General features: G+C 40.0%; 1 protein-coding gene and 5 non-coding genes across 7 annotated transcripts; all 6 read right to left on the bottom strand.

Moving 5' to 3' along the window:
- Positions 1-859: 859 nt before the first annotated feature.
- dkc1 (dyskerin pseudouridine synthase 1) lies at positions 860-17,255 on the bottom strand. 2 transcript variants are annotated; one of them, XM_039663657.2, is made up of 15 exons: positions 17,166-17,255; positions 16,257-16,318; positions 14,596-14,682; positions 14,190-14,281; positions 12,833-13,017; positions 12,676-12,740; positions 10,850-10,976; positions 9,393-9,523; positions 8,161-8,304; positions 7,961-8,081; positions 7,645-7,763; positions 7,465-7,568; positions 3,328-3,376; positions 2,735-2,887; positions 860-1,187 (listed from the first exon to the last, which is right to left on the bottom strand). In XM_039663657.2, the coding sequence occupies exons 1-15, from the start codon at positions 17,230-17,232 to the stop codon at positions 1,119-1,121; spliced, it is 1,575 nt and encodes a 524-aa protein (XP_039519591.2). In that variant the 5' UTR covers positions 17,233-17,255; the 3' UTR covers positions 860-1,118. The 2 variants fall into 2 exon arrangements, with proteins under 2 accessions (XP_039519591.2, XP_039519592.2); XM_039663658.2 differs by having other exon boundaries at positions 16,257-16,315; positions 17,166-17,242.
- Positions 7,844-7,922, bottom strand: LOC120473705 (small nucleolar RNA SNORD83). Its single transcript, XR_005621648.1, has one exon. It is a non-coding gene; the product is annotated as a small nucleolar RNA SNORD83 (small nucleolar RNA).
- LOC120473698 (small nucleolar RNA SNORA36 family) lies at positions 9,231-9,362 on the bottom strand. The gene has a single exon (XR_005621641.2). It is a non-coding gene; the product is annotated as a small nucleolar RNA SNORA36 family (small nucleolar RNA).
- Positions 10,723-10,802, bottom strand: LOC120473703 (small nucleolar RNA SNORD83). The gene has a single exon (XR_005621646.1). It is a non-coding gene; the product is annotated as a small nucleolar RNA SNORD83 (small nucleolar RNA).
- LOC120473697 (small nucleolar RNA SNORD83) lies at positions 13,095-13,174 on the bottom strand. Its single transcript, XR_005621640.1, has one exon. It is a non-coding gene; the product is annotated as a small nucleolar RNA SNORD83 (small nucleolar RNA).
- LOC120473701 (small nucleolar RNA SNORD17) lies at positions 14,347-14,552 on the bottom strand. The gene has a single exon (XR_005621644.2). It is a non-coding gene; the product is annotated as a small nucleolar RNA SNORD17 (small nucleolar RNA).
- Positions 17,256-18,737: the final 1,482 nt, after the last annotated feature.

The raw sequence follows: 18,737 nt of genomic DNA, 5'->3' as shown, positions 1-18,737 counted from the left end.
ACCAAGTCATCATTGGCAGTGTGGCACGTTCACTAACATTTTTCAATAAAGATTTACTTAATTTTAAGGCAATGGGTTTACTAATTTCATGCCAACTTGACAATTGCACATTGCTAAATTTTAAAGCAACGGGTTTCCTCAAAAAAAAAAAAAAAAAAAATTAAAAAGTAAATAAACATGTGAAAACAAAAAAATGGTCAAGTGTTCACTTTTCAGTGTATTAAACAGTTACAGTAGATTGACATTATTAGAATCTTAATCTTGGTCATATCAATTATAAATGTATGAAACTGCATTTTGTTGCTCAGTTTAGGTCTCCTCAAAGTATGGGCTTCATATTCTTTTTATATCATACGTGATCATATACAAGATAAACCTTAAAAGCCTGATGCATCAAATCATCAAAAACTTAAATTGATTTTAGACAAAAGTGCATGTAATATCTAAGGGAGAGTAATTACTGACAGGAGTTTCAGGAGATTGTCTTGACCAAAACCACAACCCTAAATGCACTGAAGAAACTGCCATGTGATTGGTTCATTAGATAGTTGCATCCAGCTCTCAGATTTAATCAAAAATATCTTATTTTGTGTTCCGAAGATGAACAAGTGTCTTACAAGGTTGAACAACATGAGGGAGAGTAATTACTGATTTTTCATTTTGGGGTGAACTATCCCTTTAATTTAAGACATTAAAATATTTTAAGTACCCGTGGCCACCCTGCAGAAGAGAACGAACACAATCCTGTAAACCTGCTGCAAACGAAGCCTGTGCTGGCCCTGGAAATCACTGAGCGGATGAATCGCTCTTAAACGGGTCAAATGCAGAAGGAAACAAAGGAGCCTTTTTTTGTAAAAAGTCAGTCATGTTTCATTTGATTACAGGATTACAATCTGTATTTACAATAATAATAATAAAAAAAAAAACGTTCAAATACTTGAATGAACCCTGGCAATAAGGATTTCATTTGGACGACCAAAAAAACAAACTCAAGTATTTCGAACTGCAAACATTTACAAGAACGATCTTTAGACCGGCCGTTGTCCATCGTTGCACTGGTAACCAGTTTCCACTCGACACTATTACTGGTGCGCTCTCTCAATATTACACAAGTCTGTTCATTCTGAAGCAGCTTCTGCATCTTTCTCCTTTTTCTTTTTCTTCTTCTTCTTGGCGCTCTCCGTGACCTGCATGTGAAAGGAGCTGGTTTAGTACATCATCCTCACACTAAATTGAACAATCGTGTATGGCTGTAATCTCCCAGTTCACTTATTGGTCGATACGTTCTGGCTCGACTCATTTTTTCTGTGGTAATTTAATGAGGTGGAAAGCACTAATTGCAAATGTTTTCAGAGAACCCGTTTCACAGGTAACAGTCTGTCTTCAGAACACTACTCTTGTTTTTACTTGTTTTGGATTAGCCCAACCCCAGCACTCAAACCCAACCGCCAGCGCCCAAACCCAACGGCCAACCCCAGCGCCCAAACCCGACGCCAGCGCCCAAACCCAACGCCAGCGCCCAAACCCAACGGCCAACCCCAGCGCCCAAACCCGACGCCAGCGCCCAACCCCAGCGCCCAAACCCAACGCCAGCGCCCAAACTCAACGCCAGCGCCCAAACCCAACGGCCAACCCCAGCGCCCAAACCCAACGCCCAACCCCAGCACCCAAACCCAACGCCAGCGCCCAAACCCAACGGCCAACCCCAGCACCCAAACCCGACAGCCAACCCCAGTGCCCAATCCCAACGGCCAACCCCAGTGCCCAAAACCAACGGCCAACCCCAGCGCCCAAAACCAACGGCCAACCCCAGCGCCCAAAACCAACGGCCAACCCCAGCGCCCAAAACCAACGGCCAACCCCAGCGGCCAACCCCAATGCCCAAAACCAACGGCCAACCTCAATGCCCAAACCCAACGGTCAACCCCAGTGCCCAAACCCAACGGTCAACCCCAGCGCCCAAAACCAACGGCCAACCTCAATGCCCAAACCCAACGGTCAACCCCAGTGCCCAAACCCAACGGTCAACCCCAGCGCCCAAAACCAACGGCCAACCTCAATGCCCAAACCCAACGGTCAACCCCAGTGCCCAAACCCAACGGTCAACCCCAGCGCCCAAAACCAACGGCCAACCTCAATGCCCAAACCCAACGGTCAACCCCAGTGCCCAAACCCAACGGCCAACCCCAGCGGCCAAACCCACCGCAAAACCCAACTCCAGCGCCCAAACCAAGTGCCAGCAGGCAAACCCCAGCGCCTGAACACCAGCACCCAAACACAACCACAACGCCCAACCCCAACAGCCAAACCCCAGCACCCAAACCAAGCGTCCAACCCCAGCGCTTAAAGCCAAAGGCCAAACCCACCACCCAAACCCAACCGCCCAAACCAAGGGTCCAACCCCAGCGCCCGCAGCCAAAACCCAGCGCCCGCAGCCAACTACAGCGCTCAACCCCAACAGCCAAACCAAGTGTCCAACCCCAGCGCCCAAATAGTGAAACTGACGGTACTACTGATATCACTAGTTGCGGATCAGAGCCGACAGACTGGAGTGCGTTATTTCAGTGCAACATAGGGTCAAAAACAGTTTTATATACTGTAAATAGACTACTTTAAGTTAATAATTATTTTAGGCAGACAAGGCTACCAAGTACTGCACAGCTCATTAATCTAACGCCCCCTCCCCCGATTACAGCCCTACAAACGTGCGTCATGTGAGCGACCGAACCCTGACCTCGGGTTCATCCTCGGCCGGAGCCTCTTCTGCCAACTTCAACTTCTTTTCTTTCTTCTTTTTCTTCTTCTCCTTTTTGACTTCTTCCTCTGTCTTGGATGTGTCCTGAGCGACAGCATCACCACTTTCACTTCCGCTCTCGTCACGTTTCCTCTAGAACAACAAAGAGTGTTAATCCAATACCAACAGAAGCAAAACAATGCATTTAGTCTCGCTCTTCAGACGATGATTCCTTTGGCCGTGTTAAACTATACACCATTTAAAAACACAGGGAAGATCACAATGAGAGATAGTGTTTTATTTAATGCCATGGCAGCATTTTCATAGCAAAAAAAAGGGAAAAAATTAACATGATAAATCCAAAACCTTTTCGGGCATAATCTTACAAAACAAGTCCTTCAGTAAAATAACTTAAGAGCATTATACTAGTATTTTAGCCTACCCATGACTAATAATGTGTTTAACAGAGGCTAAACTTACAAAACATGCATAAAGTCGAGTCTTCACCTTTATCATGACCAGAGAAACAACCCAAGTTTATTCAACAAGCTGATTGAGCATCACAAAAAGAAAATTCATAAAATCACATGTACCTTCGCTGTGGTCTCAGCCGTCGCTTGACCCTTCTTCACCTTTGCAGTGCTACAAAAGAGAAAGAGAGAGAGTTTGTGAATGTAAATCCCACACGACTCGACCCCACACACTGGAGATCCGCTTGTCCCGAGAGCTCAGGGGACGCCGGCCCGATGCAGACGCCAGATCCTGAGCTCAGGGCTTACTGTAGCAGACAGACTCCCGGCAGGGTCACCACAGACCGGACAGGGATAACAGTCTGCAGAAACACCTCATACACACACACACACACACCTATATTTTAGCATTTTATCTTTATTGCCTTGCAAGAGTTGTAACATCAGGATGCACTGATAAATGGTGCCATCCTGTGGACACTGGCTGAACTACATGTGTAATCAGGCCTGACATTCACCTGGGGATAAGATGCGTTTCGGTCGATCGGATCACGAGTGTACGACACTAAACACGGGTGTGTAAACGGGTCTAAAGCGCTTTGAGCTCGTCCACTTCCAGTTGAAAACACACTCGAGCGGATTGCTGTCGTAGTGTAAACGCTCATGTGTTCAAACAGACGCTAAAAGAGCGTCTTCTCTCCGTCTCCTGAATAATGAGTGAACATTATAGAGATCTAGCCAGACGGGGTTTAAACTTTATCAGCTGAAGACACGAGGAAATCAAACACAATGTTCTCTCAGCGTTCCTGATTTCTAACACACACTCGCAGCGTTCGGCTGGTCTCGACGCTGGAAGAGCAGAAACTAAAGTCTCCGGTCGTGTTCATATGTAAATAGCATGATCTTATTTTGTCCATTAAGATCTGAAACACACATTTACTCGCTCATACTCTCCTCTGAAGAACTCAGGACAGAAGTGGTTAAAGTGGACAAAAGAGACCGAATAAAACACTGGCGTAAACGGGAACGCGTCCCCCTCGTCTATTTATGATCCGATCCACCAAAACGCATCTCAATACCAGCTGTAAACGGGCTGGTTTCACAAAGATAAACGGACTATGGTTTAGATATAGTAGATGGTCAGACTTCAGATAGACGTCTAAATTAGACCGTTGCACAAAGCACTGAAGACTCTGGCCGTTTCTCAAAACCAAGAATGCAAAGTACGGACTTGTGTTCTTGGAAGAACGAACTCACGAGGTGACGAGCACACAGAACGCTGCGGACCGTTTGAGACGATGCGTTCTTGCTGGTATTGCGCAATAGTAACGTTACCCCCGCACAGACGCCGTCTGCGTTGCCCAAACATAACGAGAACTATTATCCAGCCAGGCTTTATCGCCCAAACCTAAGGGACTACGCTACATACACTACAATGTAATGTATATTCATAACAATAAATATACATAGCTTCTGTTGTTTGTTTGTGTACATCACTAGCCAACGGCAGGAAAAAAACGCCGGTAATATTCAGGTAACTTTTGACCTGCCTCTCTCTGCTTCCCGCTCCTTCCACGAATGCCGAAATGAATTATGGGATATTTCTGCCGTCAAGTTCACACAAGTTACCATCCGATGCATCCTCGGTAAAATGCGAGTGTCAAGAACACATCCGGGATTTTTAACCGTTCTTGCCAAAATGCAAACTTGTGTATTGGGACAGTAATTGGGCCGCGACTGATGACGATTCACAAGTCCACAAGAACAGACAAGAAGGCATATTGAGAAACGGCCTCTGACTATCTTAAGGACTACACTGCAATGCATTCTGAGTTAAATAAGCCACTTTTCAAAAAACAAAAACATGGCGGATCGAGTAAGCGCATTCTAATTGTTTTGGTCTAAATTAAGTCAGGCTTTATTTTTTATGACAGTCTAGTCTATGAGCACATTTGAGGTTTGTCTAACACTATCCACAAGGGGCGCTCCTGTAAAAAATAAAGTGGGTGAAACTTCCGGTGAGGCGGCGGGAGTAGCATTCCAATGGTATTTTGTGTGTTAGTTAGCGAAGAGGCTAGCTGTTTTTCGGAGAATTATTTTACTATTTAAAGACGCAAATCTTTATGAGAGATGTCGTTACGGAGCTCAGGGGCAACATGTGCTGTTCGCGGTTGTTTGTATAACCGGACTAAACTAATTCAGCGGCTTAAACGTGATTGTTTTGAACATAAGCTGAAAACGAAATCAGAGTGATCCTGCCAACGACTGTAGTTTCCATCACCTCCCAAAAGACGACGAATCTTCCTGTGTACATTTGTTTAAAAACTCTTAATATTCTCTAAACTCGATCAGCATGTGATTGGCTGTTCGCTACTGATGTTACACCTAAACTCAGGAGTTGACAGAATACCAAATGTGCCAGTTAATGTATTCAAGCAGCACATTCATTTATGATTTTGAATAAACTCCAAAGCACAATGACTAAGTGTGTATTTTTTATTTTAATTGTTTGTCAGCTCGCACAACTGTCTGTCACCATGCCTTGATGAGTATTGATTATTAATAATGTTATTATAACAGGGCTCCAGACTGCGACCAAATAGTCGCATTTTGCGACCAAAATTTGAGAGTGTGCGACTGAATTTTACATCCAGTCGCACATGTGCGACCGGTAAATTTGCCACACGTTAAACGCATGGTAAAGCGTGGAAGGGACGCGTCAATGAATCCGTGACAAGAATAGCGCGAATAAACGTCTGTGGGAAGGAGACGGAGACAAATATCACAACCTGCAATGTGCGTCTGAGCAATAAGCGATCTATCGACACGTTACCTAGCAGCGAATACAAACAAAATGAAAGTGGAACTAAAATGCGCAACTCACGGACGGACCGTTAGCGTTTTTATTAGGTTGGACATAATAGACAGAGCAGCGCATAGTGGAGCCCCCCGAACCACTGACGAACTTGCCAGTCGCGGGCCGATCTCGATCACGCGACACTGTTACTAGCAGATCCAGTGAATAAATCCATTGAATTCACCTCAGAATTAATAACATCATCGCTACGAGATCCAGTGAGAAACACTCCGATTCGGCGCAGGTTTCTGTTATAAACCATATCAGATCAAACAGCGCTGACGTGGAAACCAGGAGAAACACTTATAGAAGGCTTTTAGTCCACAAATCAGCAACATTCACCATGGATTTAGGCTAGTAAGTTAACTCCAACCATAAATATGATGTCAAACGCTTACAACGTAGCCTACACATCTTTTCTCCTGCTCTTCAAAACGATAATATCATATATAAATGTTTTATTTATTTATTTTTTTGTGATGATCAACACATTTTTTGTTCATTCTTCAAAGATTGTCCTAAAACGAAAAATTTTAAGATGTTGGAAAACTCTTATTTAAACATTAAAATTATTATTATTATTATTTAAAAAAAACAAAAAAAAACAAAAACATTGTAAACAGTAAGATGTTTATTGGCTATTCACTCCAAGTCCTTATACATACATGTTTTCTCTCCTTTTGTTTTTAATTAATATTAAGACATTATAAGAGGATAACTAAATTAATCTAAGTGATTTATTGTCAGCCCCAGTGCTACCAGTTTTTTTTGTATAACTCGAGTTCTGATTTGAGGTGGTGCTGCCCTCAAATTTGAGTCTGGAGCCCTGTGAACTTAAAATAAAACAGCACATCATAATGTTAAGTCTATTTATTATTAAATAATTTGTCAGTATTACAGTTATTTTGTGGGAAATTTGAATAATTGCATTGCGAGCTGATTTAAGGTGTGCCCCTAAATTTTCTGCTTGCGCTCCTAAAATTTTCAGTCAGGGGCAACAGCGCTCCTAGTAAAAAAAGTTAGTCTGGAGCCCTGTATAATACTACTGCGGAGGGTAAAGGTGCTGTTATTTCACCCTTTTTAATTTCGCTGAGGTTGTGTTCCCACATCGTTAGCTAGTTTGCATCGCTATAACTTGAATGACTGTCGACTGTTGAATGAACGAGTGTCAAGCATGTCAAATCGCGCTTTGTTTACTTCCAACCGGAAGTCGCGCCCACTTTTGACGCAAGGCCTCATGGGGCGTACGAAACTTGTGGATAGAGCTTTGTGAAACTTGAGCTTAATCTAGAAAGTAGACTCCGCCACTCAAGCTGTCCATTTGAAACAGATTATAAACTTTAACCCATTGCTGCTCTGTGAACAGTAACAGTTCCTCCATCTCCACGTATCCAGTCACGTACCTGTAGTCCACGTATCCCTCTTTCCAGTCCGCAGGAGTGCTCCCGTTCGGCTTGCCGTGTTTGTCCAGAAGTCCTTTCTGAATCATCATTTTCTTCTGACTAGCCTGAAACATAAAAACGTTACGAAACGCGTACACGACGTCCCCACTGAGAAGCGCGCGGTCTCTCGGCGTTCCTCACCTTCGGGCCGAGGCCCCATTTGCGTGGATACGTGTCCCGCTCCATAATGACCCTCTTGATTTTAGCAACAACGCCGTGATCACACGTGGAGATGACGGCGGTCGTCATCAGGGCCACCGCTGCAAACACACACACACACACACACACCAGAGTAATGAGGATCTGCTGCAGGACCGCTAACACACCAATCCTCACACACAGCCATCAGTCTTGGGTGATAGATAAACAGTCATCTTTGCAGTAATGCTAATGTAATCTACATCACATCATCATGTGGCTTAGAACAGTGCATGCTGGGAGTGCACACGTCGTTCACCTGTACAAATGGCTTCTCCTTTAGTGGTTATAATGACGATGTCTTGATTGATCTCAATGCCATCTTCATATCGCAGGACGCCTGGTAACATGATCTTAGCGCCGTAGCATATAGCGTTCACCTGTAACAGAACACACGTCATTATCACAAACGTGTACGATCAAAACTCGTTCTGAAGAGTGTGACGTGAGTTCGCCTACAGCGCTGTCCTTCATGACGATCCTCTTGTGTGAGATGAGGAGTTTCTCCAGAGGGAAGATCACTCGCCGCAAGTACGTCTCGTCCTTGTTGTGGTCGAACTGCCACTGCGCGTCCAGCACGTCATGCATCGTCACCAGGTTATCCTAACAAACACACACACACACAGTCACCAGGTTATCCTAACAAACACACACACACCGTCACCAGGCTATCCTAACAAACATACACACACCGTCACCAGGCTATCCTAACAGAAACACAGACTGGGATCAAACACCTGAACGCTTTAAACAGGGTCTCAATCTTTTAGCCCTCAAACGTATTCACTTTATAGCCCTTAATCTTGTAATTGTGGGCAAATGTGGGCAGAGGACTTCGATGTGACAATTTTTATTTATTATAAATGTAATATCACTGTATTCGATAAAGTTTTGTCTATCCATTTCTGGTGTTTTTTTTTTATTTTGGGGGTATTTTGAATTTATTTACTTCAAAAAGTAGCATATTTTCTATGTAAATTATGCTTATTTTTCTGTTTTATTTTTTTAACTACATTAAAATATCATTCCAATAAGTTCTTAGAGCTGAAACCTAAAGATGAAGTGACTTTGCGGTCATCATTTTGGCTTATTTTAGAATGCTCGAAATTACAGTTTTTCCCATTCATTTCTATGGGTGCCCATTTTTGACCCGTAGTATTATTTTTAACCCATTTAACATTGTAGAATTGGGTCAAAAAAATGTGTGTGTTCAGGAGGCAAACTTAGGAAAAGTAGCCAAGTCTTGTACCGCTCAGATCAAGGGAAGTATTTTTTAAAAATAAATCAAAACTATTTCGCATAGATATATCTATATGCAGATCTAAAAACAACCCAACACCCTACATTTACAGCATTTTAATCAATTTTACAAATGCAGAAATCTCCAAACATAGGTTTTGGGAGACGGTCATTTTCAGCTCATATCTGGGTAACTCTTTATCCTCAAATATAGTGAAGTGGATGGACTGGAGCGAGCTGAACTGACGGATCATTACTAGCTCTCATGAAGAACATGTTCCTACAGGAGTTGGTGTCGGCTGGAGTTTGATGAAGGAAGTCAAACACCACTTCATGATGATTAACTCTCAGCCGTTTTCTGTCCCAGAGGTTAATTAGCAGAACTGGGGATCAAGCCCAGAACTGAACTCAACACTCTGGTTCCTCAGACCGAGACCCGGTTCTCACCGTACCATTTCTCCCAGAACCCCCGAGCGGACCCGGCGGAGCTCCTGCATCTGCCCTCCGACCCCCAGCAGCAGCCCCAGGTGCACACACAGCGTCCGGATGTACGTGCCCGCCTCACAGCTCACCCAGAAGATGCCTGCAAACACACACACACACTCACAATCTGGCACTTCGGGAACGGAGTCATTTTAGTGGATTTAACCCTTGAAAGACACCGTATCGACAGAATCGCCATTAGCTAATATATTAGCGCCTGTGCGTTTAAGATTGTGCCATTTTACAAAGATAAAGTAATTTGCTGCAGATAAGCTCTATTAAACAAAATAAAATGCTTGATTGACTTAAGTCTGCATCTCAAACACTGGAGTAGGGCTGTGAAACAAATCACCATCAAAATAAAAGTGTGCGTTTCCATATTGTGTACAGCATATAATTATATCGTGCATGCAATATATATATATATATATATATATACACACGCACATATATGCATCGGATCAGTCAGGATTGTTTACATGTGCACTGCATAATTGTGTGTACATACATATACACACACATACTCGTATACATACACGCATATATATATATATTTATATACACAAAAATATATATTTGTGTGTGTATATATATATATATATATATATAAATGTGAGTGTGTGTGTATATATATATATAAATAATGGCTGTCAAACGATTAATCGCATCCAAAATAAGTTTGTGTTTACATAATATATGTGGGTGAAAGGTGTAAAATTATTTTATATATGTAAATACACACACATGCTTGTATACATCTAAGAAATATATTTTCATGTATATACAGTATATAGATTTATATATCATTTATATTATATATAAATATTTTTTTTCTTAAATATACATGCATGTGTATTTATATATATACAAAATTTATTATACACATTTTACTCACGTATATTATGTAAACACAAACTTTTATTTTGGATGCGATTAATTGGTTGACAGCCCTAAAATAAATATATATATATATATATATACACACACAAACACATATATACACACATTTTTCTTAAATGTATACATATATGTACATGCATACACTCTCATATACAAATTTAAAAATTGTTTATACAAGATAATTATATGTAATATATACACACTTGTATGCGTGTTTATATATACAAACAAATTATATGTAGTGTACATGCACTATGTAAACAAACTTCTTGGATGTGATTTATCAACTTCACAGCCCTACTCTAGAGAGCGACCTCTAAAATTATAAGCCAACGTCTAATGACGGGCATTTAGTCGTGTGTGTGTGTGTGTGTGTGTGATTTGTGCGGGTTGCACTAAAGCCATCAGTCTGGGGTGATAGATAGACAGTCATCTTTGCACAGTGTGCTAATGCAATCTACATCACATCATCATGTGGCGTACAGTTCATGAGTCGAGAGGACATAAACAAGCCTGAGCTCCTGACCTAGCCTCCTCTCGGGGTCGTACTCGATCAGCTTGCTCTCGTAGATGGTGCGCACTCGCAGCTGACGCTTCACAGCGGCGATGAGCGGAGGCCTCTGGAACAGGGCTCCTGTTAAACACTCCATCGCCTGAAGAGAAACACACACACACTGATGATGATCTCACACAAGACCTCCGGCACTCATTCACGGTCCACGTGTGTAGGGGCTTTCGCACCGGAGGAAGCGGTTCACAGTTTGAGGAGACCGAGAGAATCATGATTGTGTGTTTCTGCTCACACACACTAATAACTCTTCATTACTGACGACTTCCAGTTATTTGAGACTGATCGTAGACTAATGAACACGGAGAATGCGAGCGACGTCTAAACAGCGAGTGTCTCACATCACTCAAAGGTCATACTAGCGGTGCGAACGCAACCAGGAAAACGCTCATTAGTTCGGGTCACCATCTTATAAGCACCCGGTTCGAAAGCCCCGTGTGTGTTCAGAAATGTCCGCTCTTCTTCGGTGAACCCAGGCCCTCCCCTCACGCACGGCCTCGAGAGCATCCGACACAGCAGAACACTGCGGCAGAGACACGAGGCCGGCGGAGAGAGAGGAGGGCCGAGAGACACTCAGAGAATGGATAAACAAGTTCATCATGTCACACACACACACACACACAGCAATGACCCAACTAAACTAAACATTATTCAAAACTACAATGGTATTTCTGCAATTATTCACTTTTATGCGTTAGATCAGCGGTTTTTAAAATCAAAGAGTGTGTTTTAGCCTAATATTAAAGTATGAAATACAGAAATTGATTAATATTTTTTTTAACTATGGTCTTCACAATGAATTAAATGCGCTACAAAAGCTTTTCGCTGAAGTGATTCGCTCTGTCGTTTAATTATGACAGACAGCAACAGGTTTATTAGGCTCCTGTCACTTTAAGACTGAATGCACTGATCCAATATAACGACATTCATATGATTTTCTCCCTAAAGTTTATGTTCACTTAAGACTCAGTCATCAGTATTAGATCAGTAAAGTGCAGAAATGATATTTTTTAATACAGTCAAGTTCCCAATTATTTTCATTAGTCCCACTTTATTAAGTTGCTTTACTTTGTACTTGCATTGAAATTAATTTGAAATAAATGGACTTATTGTGTAAATGTTTTTACATTGCACTTTAATTACATACAGGTATTTTTTAAATATATTGCATTTAAAATTACACAGTTGACCTTCCCTTACACCTTAACCCATTAAACCTTCCCGCACCACAACACCTGACCCGTGTCACTCCTCAACAGTAAACTGAGGTTATTTTAACACAATAAGTAAATTGTACTTATTTTTAGATGCAATTACATGGTACTTGGAGCCACTTAATAAAAAGTTGGAGCCTTCATTTTTTTTTCACCCTAATATTTTAATAATGCATCTATATAATGAGCGTTGCAAGCCCATATTTTATTGGTTGTGTTCGACCCCTCCCACCTTTCCACACCCAATTCCTCGAGTCTTCAAATCTGAGGCGTGATCCAGGATTTTGCTTCATTTTTGACCAGAGAAAACTTCAAACACACTTTCTCTATTCTGCACTACAATTTACTTTTAGATTTGCATTACTTTATTATAGTAATTATATAGTATATAAAATAAAAATACAGTACTATTATTAAAGCATGTGCGTTAACTGGAGTTTGGGCGAATGCTTGTTAGTTCTTAGACAAAAGCACCTTTCTTGAGAATAATAACACTAGTATAATCCCCATCAGATGATTATTTCCGCCATATTCCCCCATCGGTTTGAAGCAGAACACACTCCTACTTACCCTGGCTAGCTGGTGTTCGTTCTCTAGTGCATTGTGCAGCCGTACTATGCCCACATACTCTTTGCCTAAAAGCAACGAGACAAGAGTAGTAAGGAGAGGCTGCTGGTTTTAATGTGAGCTTGAACGGGTCGGCCCGGAAGTGCTGCGGATGACCCACCTGCGCTCTGCTGGGATTTAACCAATCGCGTGGCTCGCTCCACACACACGATTAAGCAACCCGTGACTTTGGGGTCCAGAGTGCCACTGTGACCCGTTTTCTCAACTCGAAGGATCCTCTTGATCCACGCCACGACTTCATGCGAGGAAGGATTGGCGGGTTTGTCCAGGTTAATGAAACCAGCCCTGGGGATACAGGTTCAACATAACACACTCGTGAACCAGAGGTACAACTTCACAACACACACACACATTTGTGGAGGAGCCATCAGTCTGGGGTGATAGATAACAGGTCATCTTTGCACAAAGTGCTAATGCAATCTACATCACATCATCATGTGGCTTACGTCAAATTTTAGGGATGCACGATATATCGGTAGATATGTTCATTTTTAACGTCATCGTTATCGGCCCGATATATTAAAGCCGATAAATATTGTGTTATTTCCTCCAGCTGAGACACTTCAGATGCGCACTGTTCAACATGGTGGATTTGAATTGCTTGAAATATGATTGGAATCACTTAAAAAAAGGAAAATACGGTTCAGTGCAACATGTCATATCAGTTACTTAAAATTGTAATAAAAACATTATAACTGCGTGCTTGGGTCATGGATTTTTCAAACTAAGAATTATCGGTTATCGGCCAATATATCGGTTTTCAAACTAAGAATTATCGGCCAAAATCTCGGCTTTGAAACTAAGAATTATCGGTTACCGGCCAAAATATCGGTTTTGAAATGAAGAATTATCGGTTATCGGCCAATTTATCGGTTTTCAAACTAATAATTATCGGCCAAAATCTCGGCTTTGAAACGAAGAATTATCGGTTATCGGCCAAAACATCGGTTTTGAAACTAAGAATTATTGGTTATCAGCCAAAATATCGGTTTTCAAACTAAGAATTATTGGTTATCAGCCAAAATATCTGTTTTCAAACTAAGAATTATAGGTTATCAGCCAAAATATCGGTTTTCAAACTAAGAATTATCGGCCAAAATCTCGGCTTTGAAACTAAGAATTATCGGCCAATTTATCGGTTTTCAAACTAAGAATTATTGGTTATCAGCCAAAATATCGGGTTTTCAAATTAAGAATTATTGGTTATCAGCCAAAATATCGGTTTTCAAACTAAGAATTATCGGCCAAAATATCGGCTTTGAAACTAAGAATTATCGGTTATCGGCCAAAATATCGGTTTTCAAACTAAGAATTATCGGTTATCGGTCAAAATATCAGTTTTCAAACTAAGAATTATCGCTATCGGCCAAAATATCGGTTTTCAAACTAAGAATTATCGGTTATCAGCCAAAATATCGGTGCATCCCTATTACATTTATTAACAGGAGATTTCCCACCTGACATAATCACTGATGTTCCTCTTGAGCGGATTGGAGCCGTGAGGAAGAGGAGTGTAATGCGCCGTCCGGATGTTGAGCTTATCAAAATGCTGTAGAAAAACATGTAGGTTAGAAGCAGAAGTGACGTCACGAGATTAGACCGAAGTGCGTCCGTGTGATCAGATATGTTTAATCGTCTTTGACAGAAGTGGGCCGTTCCCTCGCACAGCATCGTGAGCCTGACCCGCTGACCCGACAGAACACCGGCCCAGACGAGCAGAACCAGACGCCGAAACCCTGCGACCCAGAACGAGCCGCGGGGCCGGCGAGGGACAGCAACACTAGCGCTCAGCGAATGGATAAACACGTTCATCATGACACACACACACGCCTGGTGAAAAGGTTTGTGGGTAAACACACTGACCTTTAAGAGCAACGGCCACTGGGACGTGTCCAAGGTCGCGACCTTCGACTCGGGTTTGATGAGGAAGTCTCCGCTTTCTTGAATGTCCTGACGGAACAGTTCAATGAGGTTATTGCTAAACTGATTTTGGAAATGAACAACTAGTTTATGATAAAACAGGGGTGTAAAAAAAATGCGGATAGTGGATAGTTCGCCCCAAAAAAAAAAAATTCTAGTTTTCAGAGTTTTAGTGTCAGTACTAAATTAAACTCCTATAAATAACGTTGAATATAATGTATAATAATACAATGGGGGAATATCTGTGGTCCTGATAATGCCAAATGTCTGATGATGTTATCAGTAAAAGTGTCCTACATTATTTTAATTATGTTTAGCCACTCAGTGACAGAGATCATCATATTCATCTACAATAATTCCGTATTTTCAGCTTCAGAATCATGAATATTGTTATTCTGGTGTCTCTATTGTCTGTGTTTTGGGTTTCAGCACCAAGACTATTCATTTATACACACAATTTAACACCAGATTTAGCATTTTAATCAACAGTTCACGTTTAATCATGTATTGGAGTATTGCATTATCGCATTGAGTTCAGTGTCGAATCATGATGACATGAGGGGATCGCTACACTCACAGACACAAATCATCAGGAAGTGTAATTGCACCAAAAATCGCACAAGTTGGTATTGTTGCCAGCCAAATTCAAACGAAAAGTTGTCTATGATAGGTCAATTGTTGCAGGCAAATCATTTTGATGTAAAATAAAATTGTGCCCTAAAGTGAATGCCATTTTACTCATTACAATATGGAAATAAAATGGATTCAGAATGGGAACACACGATTTTTAGACAAAAAACCCAAAACATGTTGGACCAGAAATTCTGTTGTGGACACATTATATTTTTGTGAATGTCCTGTAAAAGAGCACATTAAGGCGTTTCAGAGACACCATCACAACAAGTTCTGCTCAGTCTTTAGACTGACATTAATTTAATGATCAAATGCAACACTCAATATGAAATGACAGTTTGAGGAAATGTGAATTATTAATCATTTAAATCCAACTACTTTTCAAATTGTTTGACAAAATCAACAATTCTGGAAAACGTTATGTAGTTTCCAACCAAAATATGACTGTTACAGAACAGGGCATTTATTTCATCCAAGAACACTGTAGAGACACCAGGATTATCAGGAGTTATACAAGTGGAATTATATATCACTATTCCTGTGAAATACTAGCTATTATGAAAATCTTACCAATCTTCACTCCAATTTTTACATTTTTCTCATTTCATGTTGCCCCAAGAACACGTCAATATGCAGATTAGACTGAGTATTGAATGGGAAAACCTTTTTAATCGCCATTTTCACTCTAAAGTAAAATGGTGCATCAATTAATTCCAATATATCTTTCATAAGAGTTAAGAATCATCTTTATGCGAAGTCTGATTAAAAAAAAACAAAAAAATCCTGAAACCTGCTAATTGATTGCTGAATGAAGAAACCACACTTTTTTGCCAATACATGTAATTTCATGTCTTTAAACTGACTTAGTATTTGGTGTCACTGCAGAGGACATAGCAAATCATTAATACTTTTTTTTTTTTTTTTTTTTTTTACATATCAAGAAAAACGCATGCATATAAAACTGCAATTACCCCAACGTCTCCTGGTGAAATTTTCTGTGACTTTCTTTTCTTCTCTTTCTTAGCTGAACCTACTGGGGACATAAATAACATGCATTAAGTACAAGAGAGTTGTGTAATGTGTGGATCTACATAAAACATGATAAAGCAAGCCTCATCGAGCGCGTGCACGGCACTGAACGGGACCACGTGGCCTGAGTGAGCAGCACGTGGCGTTTGATTTAGCGCCCCAACTTACCACTAAACAGCTTTAAAATTACATTAATAACGTTAAACGTTGCATTAAACCACTGTCTATCACTGCCAATCACACTGCTCTACGATAAATAGGTAGTAAATTGAATAATAACTTACACATATAAAGTGAACATGAGGTTTGCAGAAATTTGATAACTTAAAGTTGCTGAAAATCTGGCCATTTGCTGTATATCATCATTCATTTATTTACGTACTTATACGATTTATAAAAAGGAAAGTTATCCGACTTCCATGCAAGCAGAAATACATTTACTTCAGAAAGCAGAAATACATTTAACGTTACTTAAATGTAAATGTACTTCCTATACTGATAGCTACCTATGACTGGTCATTTGAGATAGGAAAAAAGATAAACTAAAGTTACCATTACCAGCTTCCCCCCTTTTCTTTAAAACATTATATACAATCAATAAATCCAAACTACCACCAATAGTAGAATTAATTAGCAATAAGACATTAATGAGAGCATGTGCACTAGTCACGCATTTCTACACGCAGCCGGGAATAACGCGTGCTGATGAAGTTAGGAACTCAGCTTTGATGAGTTAAGTTCTACCCCTCTTAATCACATTATAAACGTGTATAAATGCACATTAAAGTATAGTTTAAAGTTTACAGCAATCGTAGCAAAAATAACGCAAGATGTGTAACGCATGATCTTACTTTCCACGTCCGCCATCTTCGCTGCTGCGCGCTCAGAGAACAGCAGCACGTGTGACGGTTCGCGCATGCGCTTTACTCTGCGGAGGCGGAGAGAGAGCGGGCTCACATATCGGGATTTGTAGTATCGCGATATTATAGCGCTCAGAACTCTTCAATCTTTTGGAATGAGATGTCTCGATTTCTAGGTTTTAAAATGAATTGCAACCTTGTCTTAAATCTGTCTTACTTCATACAAATGATTTTGAGTTTCCTATAAGAAAAATGTATGTTATCGATTTGTTTCTATTATTAGGAAAATTTCATATTCATCAATCTAAGTGGAGTAACTCAAAACCCAACTTTGCTCATTTCAAAACAGCCTTTAAAATGTATTTTGAGTTTGTAATTTTATAAAAAAAAAAAATTAAAAAAAATCGAAAAGCCCAAAGATCTGTATCCCTGCTAAAAGTCTGTGATGCCATCTTTATTTTTTTTCATGTTTTTTTTCTTTTTTCTTATTTTTCTTGTTTTTCCAAATCACTGTTGTCTCATGTTTTAATGTTTTTACCTACCAGATGTTACACTTTTCAGAAAATGTGTAAAAGAAATGTCAAGAACTTGATATCAAACTCTGTTATTTTGAAAATTAAAAAAAAAAAAAAAAAAGAACACGGAACGTGACCGCCTTGTTTCGGGAATGATGAAAGATAAAATACTTATAATCAGACTACAGTTACATTTTTATTGATGAAATACTTAATTTTCACAAAATAACAAAAAAAAAGGATGAATAAATAACTGATTTTCTTTTTTTAAAAAGCACGTCACTTATATCTGTTCATAAAGGATACTTACACAGAAAATTGAGAGGCCACAACAAATAAAATATTTAATCTTTTTTGTTTCATTTTGAAAAAATTGTAGAAAAAAATTAAGTACAATTTTTTTTATTTTACATTTTTGTTGTAATAAATATATAATTTAATAATGCCTTTTTGTCAACTTATCCAAACTAATATTCTTTCTCAGACGTAGTGTTTAGTAATACACATCAGTGTGTGTGTGTGTGTGTGTATGCGTGTATGCGTGTGTCTGTGTGTGTTTCAGCATTGAACAAGATTATCCTATTCAAATGTGATGATACATTAGGTCAAAACTAATCTAAAGGTGATCCAACAGTGGTCAGATTACATTACCTAAAATGTGTAAAGAAATAGTTAGGCTACAGTAATTTCATCTCACTGTAATTTGACTAATCCCAGCACTGGTCTTTTATGTAAAATATAAACTAACCATTCTATTTCAAATTGTGTTTTGACAATTTTCTTGAATAACCGATGACCAACAAGGCTTTTGAAAGGGAAATGTATTTTATATATGCATTTAAGATACGTTGTAAAGATAACACAGATCATTTAAAATGAATGATTTGACTCATTTGGCCATTATGTTTTACGACGAAAGAAAGAAAGAAAGAAAGAAAGAAAGAAAGAAAGAAAGAAAGAAAGAAAGATCCCCTTTTCAGGATATACTGTAGGCCTATATGAAGACAAAAAAAAAATTATTGTATCATATTCAAATTTAAATGTAGTC

This window comes from Pimephales promelas, chromosome 19, assembly GCF_988280905.1.
Source record: "Pimephales promelas chromosome 19, fPimPro1.hap1.1, whole genome shotgun sequence".
In the NCBI taxonomy this organism is placed as follows: Eukaryota; Metazoa; Chordata; class Actinopteri; order Cypriniformes; family Leuciscidae; genus Pimephales; species Pimephales promelas.
The sequence above is the reverse complement of the archived record's forward strand: the minus strand, read 5'-3'. Positions and strand labels throughout refer to the sequence as shown.

Excerpts from the sequence above, each read along its gene's own strand:
- dkc1 (XM_039663657.2), bottom strand. The coding sequence starts at position 17,232 with ATGCGCGAACCGTCACACGTGCTGCTGTTCTCTGAGCGCGCAGCAGCG. Across the intron at positions 3,377-7,464 it reads GAGGGATACGTGGACTACAG|CACTGCAAAGGTGAAGAAGG; the intron begins GTACGTGACTGG and ends TCTCTTTTGTAG. Across the intron at positions 2,888-3,327 it reads CGGCTGAGACCACAGCGAAG|AGGAAACGTGACGAGAGCGG; the intron begins GTACATGTGATT and ends TTGTTGTTCTAG.